The 13,553-nt window shown below is 37.3% G+C and overlaps 1 protein-coding gene and 1 long non-coding RNA gene across 8 annotated transcripts in view; one reads left to right on the top strand and one right to left on the bottom strand.

Annotated features, from left to right (window-relative positions):
- Positions 1–13,553, bottom strand: part of stx1a (syntaxin 1A (brain)) — a 122,058-nt gene that overhangs the window by 102,337 nt on the left and 6,168 nt on the right. For 5 of the 6 annotated variants that reach the window (XR_007894120.1, XM_051665223.1, XM_051665221.1 and 2 more), the window contains 3 exons: positions 10,186–10,260; positions 1,729–1,828; positions 1,237–1,311 (listed from right to left, as the gene is read on the bottom strand). Coding sequence is in view for 5 of the 6 variants with exons in the window: in XM_051665223.1 (XP_051521183.1) it covers positions 1,237–1,311; positions 1,729–1,828; positions 10,186–10,260 (250 nt within the window). In the remaining variant the exon portion in view is untranslated. The remainder of the gene's footprint in view (positions 1–1,236; positions 1,312–1,728; positions 1,829–10,185; positions 10,261–13,553) is intronic. The other variant, XM_051665222.1, reaches the window with a different exon arrangement.
- On the top strand, positions 11,712–12,816 carry LOC127421973 (uncharacterized). 2 transcript variants are annotated; one of them, XR_007894123.1, is made up of 3 exons: positions 11,712–11,764; positions 12,157–12,236; positions 12,628–12,816. It is a non-coding gene; the product is annotated as an uncharacterized LOC127421973 (long non-coding RNA). The 2 variants fall into 2 exon arrangements; XR_007894124.1 differs by lacking the exon at positions 11,712–11,764 and adding an exon at positions 11,907–11,940 and having other exon boundaries at positions 12,138–12,236.

The following is a 13,553-nucleotide window of genomic DNA, read 5'->3' as shown; positions in this document are numbered from 1 at the left end:
ATAAAAGACATGAAATACATTAACATTAAACATTAAACATTACAATTCACAGCAACAGAAATTTTGACCAGGGGTGCCCAAACTTTAGCATGCCACTGTATGGAGTTAGGATGAAAATAAGGTGCATTTCAAACTGTTCTGAGATCAGTGCAGACAGACAGCACACTGGAGGTTAAGTCATTCACTAAATAGGGAGTAAGGGAGCATCCTATATCTCTCTATGCAGTTAAGTGCATTCACTCCTAAAATCTGATCAAAAGTTCAGTTTCAGACTGCAGATGATGTTTGGATCACTCAACATGTTTGACAGACATGTGACAATGATAATCAGTACATAGATTCAGAATTTATAATGTATCATTTTATTTTAACATGGTTGACAGTGATTGGATGATGCTGGACATTACTTTGAATCAGAATTAATTATGTTAATTTCTGATGTAATGTCTGTAACGTCTCAACAACATGAATAATCAACACTCCTGGAAACAAACTATTTGATGAAAAAAATCTTTCTATAACTTGATATTATTTAAAATTGCACAACTTAGTCTCACTGTCCACATATGTGGACATCAATGTTTAGGAATTTGTTTTCTTAATTAATTAATTAATTTTTTGCTTGTTTATTAGGTGCTACTAGTTACAAATCAAAAATGCACACAGCAGTCACACTCGGCCTCAGGAGGTTAATACTGATTCTTTACTGTCAAATTTTGACTGAGAAGTAGTTCTGAAAATTTAAATTAGCCATATTTACTGTTATTAATCTTAGGTTTAAGATGACTCATAAAATAAAGAGTGTTTTTCTTTGTTCATCCTTAAAAGCCTTTTCTGCTCCACAAAAGAAAATGCAGTTACTACAACAACACTGAAACTGAGACAACTGGCTTAAAAGTTTGTAGATTGTCCAGCTAAATGTGATTTATCAAATTTTATTAACATAAAATTAGACAGTCTAGACAAAAATGACTGAACTACAGTAGTTTATTGAACTAAAATGACTGGCCTAATACAAATGAGCTACAAATACAATTACATCAAAGACAAAACAGAAAATTTGGCTACATGGTCAGCTTTTCTGGAGTTGAGCTAAACATAATGTCCTCCTAACTTCTGAAATGATGTGCACACACACACACACACACACACACACACACATACACGGCAAAGATGGGCTATGTTATGTGAAGCACACGACAGCTCTGTTTTTGTGTTTCTGGAAGAAGGACTCACTCTTTAATTTGGAGCGCACTTCATTAGCCAGCTTCTTAATATCTGTCATCAACTCCTCCAACTCTGATTTTGTTTCTTTTAAAAAAAGAAAAAATGTGAGAGAAAGAGAGACAGACAAGAATATTTGATTCTGATCATCAATAAATAACTTCAGTGTAATTTGACGTGTCTGAGCAACACATGAAACACAACATTCACACAGATCCTTGTCTCAAAGACTGCTCAAACATAAAAACAGTGAAAGAATAAATCGAGATTAAACATGTCACTGCTTTTGTACATTGTGTATGCAACAAATAAAAGTTTGAAAAACTGCAGGGCCAAGCGCACATAGTATCCTGTGAGATTCAAACAGTTCAAAAACCACATAGAAGTACTTGTAGCATGAATACAAATGAAAAATGGCAGAAAATGTAGTCGTTGGATCTAGTGGTTATTTAAAGAACTTGATCGTTTTTAAAATAACACTGAAATAGCGAGTGTGGCTCTTACTGTCATCGGGGTTTGGAGAGGCCAGAACAGTGCTGTGGTTTCTCTTCACTTCTTGTACTTTCTCTGCCAGTGAGTCAATAAATCCTCGAATCTCCTCCACCTGAGAGAGACAGACGGAGAGGACGATCAGACCTGATCAATCACACACTGTATGTGTCATAAGTTTAAAGGAGGAGGGGTGATACTGAGTGGGATATACAGAAAAGTTGCTGCCTTTTCGAGTGAGCTGGAGTAGCGGCGAGGAGGTGAGTTTGTAGTTTTTAATTAGTGTTGATAAAATGTAATAACGTTGCCACTTTCTTGCATGATGAAAAGTTCAGCACATTGACCATGCTCTGCAAATGTGACTGCACCAGTTCTATAAAACACTGGAGAAACCTGGATATTATTTTCATGAAATGGATGTTTTTACAACCAGTCTTTATTAGAACCTGATGTCCTACTAGGAATTAATTCCCAAGCCAATGTTAAAGCTTGTGTAACATTGTTCTTGTTCAAATAAATTGTATATTTTTGAGCAGATAAATTGTAAATTCATTCAGTGTAAATATGGAAACTGGCAAACTTGGCGTTATTAGTCAAGATGAGAAATAAATTTAAGAAACAATTTAAAAACATTAGTGCTCGTAACTTAAAATGGCAATTGATATGAATATAGTTTAATTTATCTTAACTTGAAAGTGTGAGTTGAAATAGTGAGAAATTGTATGTTTATTTGACAAGATAAAGTGAGTTTTCTTGAACTGATAATTTAACATAGTAAGTTGTTTTAACTCAGAGTATCAAGTTGAAACAACAAATGATCATTAGTTAAACAACTTGTTAAAATGTAACTATTTGAGTTGAAACAAAGCTTATCTTCAAGTTGAGTTTGCTCACATTTTTAAGGCATGGACTGTTTGAGTTTAGAGGGATAGACGCCAGTTGGCGCAGTCGTGCGAGGGGATTAATGTGCACATTTTTCCGTTTTTTTATTTTTGGTCTGGGGGACGTTCAGGGTTTGATTGTTGCACTAATGTTGGAATGTGGTCTTTATAATTTTATTTTTGACACAAAATCAATTTTTTCTAATATGTCAAAATGTCAAATGTTAATATGAGTGGATTGTCTCTCTCCACATGGAATGTGAATGGGTTGGGGCACCCCATAAAAAGAAGGAAGGTTATTTCTTTTCTTAAATGTAAGAAATATGATAAGGTGTTTCTTCAAGAAACACATCTTTCCCCGCAGGAAGCTGAAAAATTTGGGAAGATATATGGTGGACATGTTTTCTTTAGTGCTGGCTCAAGTAAGAGCAGGGGAGTCATTACATTGATAAGTAAACATCTACAATTCAAATGTCTCAAACAGATTAAAGATAAATTAGGAAGTTAGGTCACGTGACTCCATGCAAGAAGCAGACGTGTGAATGATGAGCTCTGTGCACTTTGCTAAATTTTTAATTATTCTCATGTTATAATCTGGTGAAATTTGATACATCCAGTTACACGTTTGCTCTTTGAGGTAAAACATGGCAAAGAAGTCAAAATCCTCGGGCTCTGGAGACATTAAAAGACACTTACGTGTTCAGGATGAAAGCCCCGACAGGCCTACAGACCGGGGACTCGATTTGGCTGGCGCGGCGAGAGAGGAGATCCAGCATCAGTTGTCCAACATATCGGTGATGATGACGAAGGTTCTTGCTGACTTGGAGGATCTCACTGTAATACGTCGATCGATTACAACGATAGAAATAAAATTCTCTGAGTTAATTACAAGAGTGTCAGATGCTGAGAAACGAATCGATTATTTGGAATCTTCGGAGAGGGAATTATCCGCTAATCCACCTGCGACCAAAGTTGATCTGGAACATATTCTTGAAAAGCTTGAAGATCTTGAGAATAGAAGCCGCAGGAATAACGTCAGAATTGTTGGAATTCCTGAGCATGATGAGGGCAGAGATATGGTGAAATTCCTAGACGAGCTCTTCCTGAGTCTGCTCGATATAACAGGCCACAAGCTGGAAATCGAGCGAGCTCACAGAGTCCCTGCTCGGAGATCTGCTGAGGGAGAAAGGCCCCAATCGATTCTGGCCAAATTTCTGAGGTCATCCGATAAAGATCTTGTGTTGCACCAGGCGAGGAGCAAAGAAAAGCTTTCTTGGAGGAATCATAATATTTTCTTGTTCCCGGACTTTGCGAGTTCGACAAGAGAGAAACGCGATTGGTTCAGGGAATACAAGAAACACTTGCATCAGCGAAAGATCACTTTTGCTCTGATGTTGCCGGCCAAACTGAGAATAGAAACGAAGGACGGTCGCAAAGTATTCACATGTCCCAATCAGGCAATGTCTTTTATTGAATCAATGGGTGAGTAAACCACTGGATGTTTCTTATGTGAGTGGGTCGACTAGCTGTACTTACTCTGGCTTTTGAGGAAGCTGGGCATCATTTTGGTTTCTTTTTGCGTTGGCTCCGCCTAGCGGCTGGAGTTTGTTTTGTGAATAACACTTTCCTTAAAGAAGCTTTTGCATTGACGGATGATTACGTTTGCATGGAAGTTCCCGGCCAGTTTAAGAGTGGACACTACGGATGACCGCAAAATATCTACATGCTCACACAAAGGATGTCTTTTATAAAGTTGACAGATTGAGTAAGTCATGGTATATACTTTTATGTGGCTTCCGAGTGAATTGACTTGACCATCCGGGGAACCAGGATGTCGGTTTTGTTTCTTTTTGTGTTGGCTCCGCCTAGCGGCTGGAGCTTGTTCCGTTTACGTGACACTGGAATGATTACGTCATCCGCTGAACTCATAACAGCTGGCTCACTGAACATTCGTTTGTCTATCCGTGAAACTGAACAGTTTTATATCGGCTGAAATTTGTTTTGTGGAGGATCACACCTTTAAAACAGTTCTGTGAATTAATCTATATGTTCTTTGTGTTCATTCTTCCTTTTGGCTGGGGGTTATTTTACAAAGTATTTTCTGTTATGTAATTTTGATTCACAAATTTGTGAGGCAAAATTGAGCAATCCGATGGCAAAGTTGTCGTGGGGGCTCATGGGCATTCATGGACTTTTTGAGTTTAGAGGGATTGTCGCCGATTGGCGCTCTCGTGCACGGGGTTAATGCTCACTTTTTTCTTTTTTCTGTTTGTTTTGTTCAAGGGGAAGTTCAGGGTTTGATTGTTGCATGAATGGAGAATGTGGTCTGTATAATTTTGTTTTTGACACACAGTTTTTTTTTTTATTATATCAATATGTCAGTTGTTAATATGAGTGTACTATCTCTCTCCACATGGAATGTAAATGGATTGGAGCACCCCATAAAAAGAAGGAAGGTTATTTCTTTTCTTAAACGTAAGAAATATGATATAGTGTTTCTTCAAGAAACACATCTCTCCCCGCAGGAAGCGGGAAAATTTGGGAAGATATGGGGTGGGCATGTTTTCTTTAGTGTTGGCTCAAGTAAGAGCAAGGGAATCATTATATTGGTAAATAAACATCTACAATTCAAATGTCTCAAATAGATTTAAAATCTTATGCTACAGAACTGGCTCCACTTTTGATAGAAGTTTATACTGAATCATTAAAGAATGGAAAACTTCCTCCAACCATGATACAAGCCCGGATCAGTCTGATTCTTAAAAAGGACAAAGATCCAAGCGAGTGTAAAAGTTACCGTCCAATTTCCCTGATCCAGTTAGATGTAAACATTTTGTTAAAAAATTCTGGCTAATCGATTAAGTAAAGTTATGACATCACTTATACATATAGATCAGGTGGGGTTTATTCGGGGCCACAGCTCTTCTGATAATATTAGGCATCTCATCAATATCATGTGGTCAGTAGGGAATGATCAATCTCCGATCGCTGCCATCTCACTTGACGCCGAAAAGGCATTTGATATGGTAGAATGGGATTATCTTTTTAAGGTTTTGGAAATATATGGATTCGGGAGTACATTTATTGGTTGGATTAAATTACTTTATAGACACCCAGTAGCGGCGGTACAAACAAATGGACTAATTTCAGATTATTTTACTCTGGATAGGGGCATTCGGCAGGGTTGCCCTCTTTCCCCATTATTGTTCTGTCTTGCCCTGGAATCATTAGCAACTGCGATAAGAAAGGAGGATGATTTTCCAGGGGTGGTGGCAGGAGGTATGGCTCATAAACTCTTGCTTTACGCAGATGATATTTTATTATTTGTCTCTGACCCCAGTAGATCTACGCCTTGCCTCCACAGAATTATTAATTCCATTCTAAGTTTTCAAGATATAGAGTCAATTGGTCTAAATCTGAAGCTTTGGCTCTGACAGCATATGGTTGTGTGACCACTGGGGTGTTGTTGGGGGTCGGGTGGGGGGGGGGGGGTAGTGGGGGTTGGATATTGATTCTGTATATGTGTGTTCTGTTTTTTATATTTAATAGTTGAATCAATAAAAAAATGTTAATCGGAAAAAAAAAATTAGGAAGAGTCATTACTGTTTTAGCAGAAATTCAGGGGCAAAGTTTGATTTTGGCTAATATTTATGCACCTAACGCTGATGATCAGGGCTTTTTTATAGATCTTGAAGGGATGTTGCAAACCGCTGGCACCCTCATGATATAATATTGGGAGGAGACTTTAATCTGTTGATGGACTCAGTCCTTGATCATAGTGAAGCAAAAGTGTGTAAGCCCCCTAAAGCAACATAGACGCTTCACAGGATGTGTAAAAATCTTGGTCTTGCTGATATTTGGAGACTTTTAAACCCATCTAGTAGGGACTATACTTTTTTCCATCAGTCCATAAGATTTATTCTAGAATATATATATTTTTTTATATCTAAGTCCCTCATTTTATCTGTTGTTGATTGCTCAATTGGAAACATTTTAGTCTCAGATCACATCCTGGTGTGTTTAGAGGTGTTGCCACATACAGAGAAAAATAAATCATATAGTTGGCGATTTAATGTATCCCTTTTGCAAAATCCTGAATTCCAACAAATGTTAAAGGCTGAAATCAATGTTTATATGGAGACCAACTGGTCCTCAGTATCCTCTGTGGGCGTGGCTTGGGAGGCACTTAAGGCGGTTCTTAGGGGTCGGATCATACAGTATGCCTCATTCATCAAAAAATCCAAAGCACGAGAACTCGTGGAGTTGGAAGGGAATAATAAAAGTGCCGAGGCAGAGCTGAAGCGCCATATGTCAGCTGATGGCCTCAGAGAATTGACCCGACTGAAATACAGATATAATACTATTTTGTCGCGGAAGGTGGAGTTTTGGTTATTCAGGGCAAGACATTCATATTTTGAGTCGGGGGACAAAGCAGGGAAGCTTTTGTCTAGATATATAAAGCAGAGAGAGTCTTTTTCTACCATTCCCTCAGTGAAATCTGCTGGTGGTGAAATATTTACCTCAGCCATTAATATTAATAATGCTTTTAAAGAAAGCAGCTTATACATAGATCATTTATTCGGGGCCGTAACTCTTCTGATAACATTAGGCGTTTCATCAATATCATGTGGTCAGTGGCGAATGATCAGACTCCGATCGCTGCCATCTCACTTGACGCTGAAAAGGTATGGAAGAATGGGATTATCTTTTTAAGGTTTTGGAAATATATGGGTTCGGGACTACTTTTATTGGGTGGATTAAGTTACTTTATAGACACCCGGTAGCACCGGTACAAACAAATGAATTAATTTCAGATTATTTTACTCTGGATAGGGGCACCCAGCAGGGTTGCCCTCTTTCCCCATTATTGTTCTGTCTTGCCCTGGAAACATTAGCAGCCACGATAAGAAAGATGATTTTCCAGGGGTGGTGGCGGGAGGTATGGTGCATAAGCTTTTGCTTTACGCAGATGATATTTTAATTTTCGTCTCCGACCCCAATAGATATATGCCTTGCCTCCACAGAATTATTAATTCCTTTTCTAAGTTCTCAGGATACAGAGTTAATTGGTCTAAATCTGAAGCTTTGTCTCTGACAGTGTACTGCCCAGTAACGGTTTTCAGCCGGGTGCCTTCCAGTGGCCCAAATAGGGCATTAAGTATTTGGACATTTTATTCCCAGCAAATTTGTCTGATTTAGTTAAGAGTTAATTTTGACCCTTTAATAAAAAGGTTTTCGAGCAGTATGGGCAGATGGGCTTCATTACATTTATCTATGATTGGGAAGGTTAATGTTATTAAAATGAATTGTATTCCAAAATTCAACTACCTGCTATAGTCTCTCCGTGTAGATATCCCCCTCTCTTATTTCAAGCAATTTGATAGCATAGCGAAGTCCCACATTTGGAATGATAAGCATCCCAGATTACATTTCAATAAGTTACATAGGCCGATTCACAAAGGAGGACTAGGGCTACCCAAGATTTTGTTTTATTATTATGCATTCGGTCTCAGACATTTGGCTCATTGGTCGCTTCCACCTGAGAGAGAGCCCCTCCCTGGTTTTGTATTGAACAGGAAGTTCTTGCCCCTATTTTGCCATTGCAAAGCCTTTCTATCAAACTAACCAGAGAAATTAAGTCACACCCCATTATCTCGCATTTGCACGCAGTATGGACAGAAATGTCCAGAGTGTTTAATTCGGACATTTATTTAAATGTTGCCTCAAACATATGGCTGAACCCAAAATTATATATTAATAAGTCCCCTTTCTGCTGGACAGAGTGGATTGTGAGGGATGTTAATACGCTCGGTGACCTATATGAGAGTGTTAAGATCCTTTGAAAATAAGGTTCAACATTTTGGGATTCCCAGATCTCATTTCTTTAGGTATTTACAGCTGTGCCACCTGCTTTGTACTATTTTTGGGAGTAGCATACACCCCCTTAAAGCGGCAGACACTCTGGGAGTGGTGATTACTGCTTTTGGAAAAGGTCATGAGGCATCAGTGTATTACTCCCTGCAATTCAGAGTCTGGGGGACGGAGCTTCGACTTCTCTCAAGAGATTATGGGAGAAAGATTTAAACTTTGTAGTGGAGGAGGGAGTGTGGGCTAGGATTCTAAAAAACATCAAGTCTACATATAGAGATGTAAGGGTGCATCTGATGCAATTTAAGATTTTGCATCGATTCTATTGGACCCCCTCTAGATTGTGTAGGCTTGGTCTTAAAGACACACCCACCTGCTGAAGATGCCAATCAGAAGACGGGGACACAACCCATGTTTTTTGGGGATGTGTTAGATCCAAGAATTTTGGTTGAGGGTCCAGAGCTTTATGTTTGATGTAGTGAACAATCAATTTTCATTTTGCCCCAGACTGTGTATTTTGGTTGATATGTCCTGTATATAGGTTATAAATATATAAAAAGCTGGGTCCTAACCAGCATGATGATTGGCAGACAGGTAATCTTCAGGGGCTGGAAGTCAACTGATGCGCCCTCATTTCGTGAGTGGTGCACTGAGTTGGGTAAAGTGGCGGCTGGGTAATCTGGCAATTTATGGCGGGAAATGGGGCAGTTATTTGTCTCATTTGAAAGGCTCCTAGCGAGGGGCAGTGGAGGGAGAAATTTTTGTTTTGATGTGTTTATTGGTGTGTCCTTTTTTTCTATTTGTTGAATTTTGTCTTTTTTATGTACTTACGTATTTCTATTTGTGTGTCTGTTTATATGTGTGTATGGTGTTATTTTGTATTTGAGCACTGGGATGACCGTTGGGGGTGGGGGGGGGGGGGGGTTATAAGTTGATTCCGTATGGATAATTCTGTTGTTAAATCTATTCTTGTCTTTGTTGGAATCAATAAAAAATGTTAATAACAAAAAAACAAAACAAAAAAACACTTATGATATTGTATTTTTTTGCAGAAAGTTTTCACAATATGCTCGAGTCTAATTGTGTTCACACTTTAACATAATGAGGAGGATTTCAATGATAATTATTCTGTTAAATTGCATGTGTAGAATTAGGGAAATGCAGTGGAATAAATGACAAGTGCGAGCCTTTAGTTTTTCCAGAAGAGAATAGCAGTAAAAGAACAAGCATGTCTTATCCGTAACCACATTTACAGGAATACTCAAAATAAACATATACTCTATGGAGCATCTAAACTTTTTATATATATATATATAAAATCTTAACCAGTATAGTTAATAAACTATCTGTGATGACAGACAGTAGGCTCAGTTGTGAAACCATCACTTGATAGCGCTCAGGTTAGTGAATGAATGCTTGCATGGGAATTCTTACGTGTAAATCGTCTTGTGAGTCACCCTATCATGTGTCATTTACAAGCAATCAAAGCTCTTAACCAACCCTAAAATCTGATTAGTTGACAGGACTGCTGTTACAGGATCAACAATAACACTGATCCAGAAACACATCTTACACAGATGGTACACAGAGGTATCAAAAGGGCATGAGAGGAGGAGGTGTGGCCAAAGGTGGAAATGGAGAGAAATTCCAAATGGCAGTGCTCAGGAAATCTAAGAATGTTGATATGTTTCTAATATGTGAATGAGTAATATTAATATCATACCTGCTCAAAGAACTCATCCATGAAGCCTTTCTCAACACCAACAGTCACGTCATCCTCCTCTTCTGCCTCTTTCCCCTGATCAAAACAAACACTAAGTTAATAGCTGATTAGTCAATCTCAATCTCAGATGGCCCACTGACCGTGTACAAACCGAACCATCTGATGTGTATGGCACACAAAACTGGAAAAAACTTTCTCTACATAATAAGTGCTCATCTGATTGTCTGGTTTGATGGAGCTTCTGTGAGTAAAAGCAAACAGGACTCTGTATTAGTCCATCTGGAAACAGGTTTGTGTTCACAAGTTTCTGCGTGAATACAATAAACAAGTTTGAGGATAAAATAATCACTGGATTTGACAACATTTGGCAGGTTAAGAGGCATTCACACTACACTTTGCGCTCTATTCATTCCCATTCAAACGCATCCAAACATGGGAGACATAATTATAATTATAATTAATTAATAATTATAATTAATTAATAATTATAATTAATTAATAATTATGATTATAATAATTAATAATTATAATTAATTAATCATTAATAATAATTATATCCTGTAATAATAATTCTAAATTCTAAATTATTACTTTGCGCTCTATTCACTCCCATTCAAATGCATCCAAACATGGGAGACAGGTAACACAACCTCATGTACAACACTGTGTATCGAAATTCAAATTTGGTGAACTCTGACCTGCGAATCCGTATGAAGAGAGGATGCGTGACCAACAGAACTTTGAAACACCACCTGCTGACTAGTGATCAACCGATACGAGTTTTTTAATGGCTGATGCCGATATCCAGAGAGTAGGGTCGCCCATAGGCCAATATAATGCCGATATATCACACAATTTAATAAAGTAAATAACATAAAAATAAAATTGCTAAATAATGATTAACTCTTATTTAGCAGTATATTTACTCAATTTCACACAAAACTTTAACTTATAATAATAACATCAAATATAAAAATAATGTTGTATTTTAAATGGTAGATAGCAGTTCTCCTGATTTCTGTTTAGTTATCAAATTTTAGTAAATTATTTGCATATGAAGAAATTGTCAATATATTAGGAAGAAAGAAATAACAGTACACACAATATCAAGCAACCATGGATGCCATGTCCACATTAGCAATCACATTTACTCAAAATACAGAATCAAACCAATTGTTCTTACAGTGATAGTGAATAAGACATTTACTTATAGAGCTCATGAAGCACTTTTATTTTGAAGATGCACTCACGTGCTCGTGCGGATCTAGCACCAGCAGCAATCTCCTGACAGTTTAAACGACCTAGATCGCCTTTCTGGGATTATCACAGAATGACCGTCATGATTTATGAGTCAGAGGAACATTTGATCCTGAAGTTTTGATTCTGGCTGATAGAATACATGCTTCAGGGGTAAATAAATGAGCGCTCCACAGGATACTGGATCTGATGAAGTTGTGTGAGGTTGGTTTATTTGACATCTGTTTAAATGAGATATCTGCATATTTCAGATGGTATATATGATACTAGTTTTATTGATATTTGCCTTTTATCATTAGAAAAGTTACAGGGAACTGTTGAGGTGTGACTGTTAGAATACATGCTTTAGAGGTAAATAAATGAGCGCTCCACAGGATACTGGATCTGCTCAAGTTGTGTGAGGTTGGTTTATTACATCTGTTTAAACGAGATATGTGCATATTTGCAGACGGTATATAATATAAGTTTTATTGATATTTGCCTTTTATCATTAGAAAAGTTACAGGGAACTGTTGAGGAGAGACTGTTAGAATAATGTGCTTTAGAGGTAAATAAATGAGCGCTCCACAGGATACTGGATCTGCTCAAGTTGTGTGAGGTTGGTTTATTACATCTGTTTAAGCGAGATATCTGCATATTTCAGACAGTATATATGATATTAGTTTTATTGATATTTGCCTTTTATTATTAGAAAGGTTACAGGGAACTGTTGAGGTGTGACTGTTAGAATATGTGCTTTAGAGGTAAATAAATGAGCACTCCACAGGATACTGGATCTGCTCAAGTTGTGTGAGGTTGGTTTATTACATCTGTTTAAACGAGATATGTGTATATTTGCAGACGGTATATAATAGAAGTTTTATTGATATTTGCCTTTTATCATTAGAAAAGTTACAGGGAACTGTTGAGTTGTGACTTAGAATAATGTGCTTTAGAGGTAAATAAATGAGCGCTCCACAGGATACTGGATCTGCTCAAGTTGTGTGAGGTTGGTTTATTACATCTGTTTAAATGAGATATCTGCATATCTGCAGACAGTATATATGATATTAATTTTATTGATATTTGCCATTTATCATTAGAAAAGTTACAGGGAACTGTTGAGGAGAGACTGTTAGAATATGTGCTTTAGAGGTAAATAAATGAGCACTCCACAGGACACTGGATCTGCTCAAGTTGTGTGAGGTTGGTTTATTACATCTGTTTAAATGAGATATCTGCATATTTGCAAACGGTATATAATTGTAGTTTTATTGATATTTGCCTTTTATCATTAGAAAAGTTACAGGGAACTGTTGAGGAGAGACTGTTAGAATATGTGCTTTAGAGGTAAATAAATGAGTGCTCCACAGGATACTGGATCTGCTCAAGTTGTGAGAGGTTGGTTTATTACATCTGTTTAAATGAGATATCTGCATATTTGCAAATGGTATATAATTGTAGTTTTATTGATATTTGCCTTTTATCATTAGAAAAGAAAGTTAAAATTTACAGGGAACTGTTGAGGAGAGAGAGGGAGAATGAAACAGACGAGCACTTTACGCGGCTCTGATATGTGGAACATTTAAATTACATTGTGCTGCACACCGGTCTATTATTGTAGTAACACGATAGCATATAACAACAAAACGAACCATGACTGGTCAATTACATGTCTCAGTCAAGCAGGTGATTTTCGGCACCCTCGAGAAAAAAATCGGCCAGACGGGAAAATTTATCAGCTGATGCCAATAATTAAACAATTCTGAATATCGGCCGATTTATCGGCCTCAGCGATATAACAGTCAACCAATAACGCTGACCTTTTAAAAATACATATTTAAAAGCTGCGTGTTTTATTGTTGTAGGAAAGTGAGTAGACAATATATTTGAACACTTTTAATATTTTTATTATTTGTGATATATTATTTACTGACACCAGAAGCTCTCCTTCGTGACATTATATCCTGGTCCGTTGCATTTGCATTCTCAAAGCCTAGTGTGATCACCCCTTTAGTGACATCAAACCTTTTCAAAATATTCCATTTTGTTTAAGGCATGCAGCAGTAAGTAAAGTGGATATCCACAAGCAGAACTGCATATTTTGCAATGAATGTTTACTTAGTTATTTC

The sequence above is a fragment of the Myxocyprinus asiaticus genome, chromosome 31, assembly GCF_019703515.2.
Source record: "Myxocyprinus asiaticus isolate MX2 ecotype Aquarium Trade chromosome 31, UBuf_Myxa_2, whole genome shotgun sequence".
Lineage (NCBI taxonomy): Eukaryota > Metazoa > Chordata > Actinopteri > Cypriniformes > Catostomidae > Myxocyprinus > Myxocyprinus asiaticus.
Note: the sequence above shows the minus strand (reverse complement) of the source record. Positions and strands in the feature narration are given on the sequence as shown.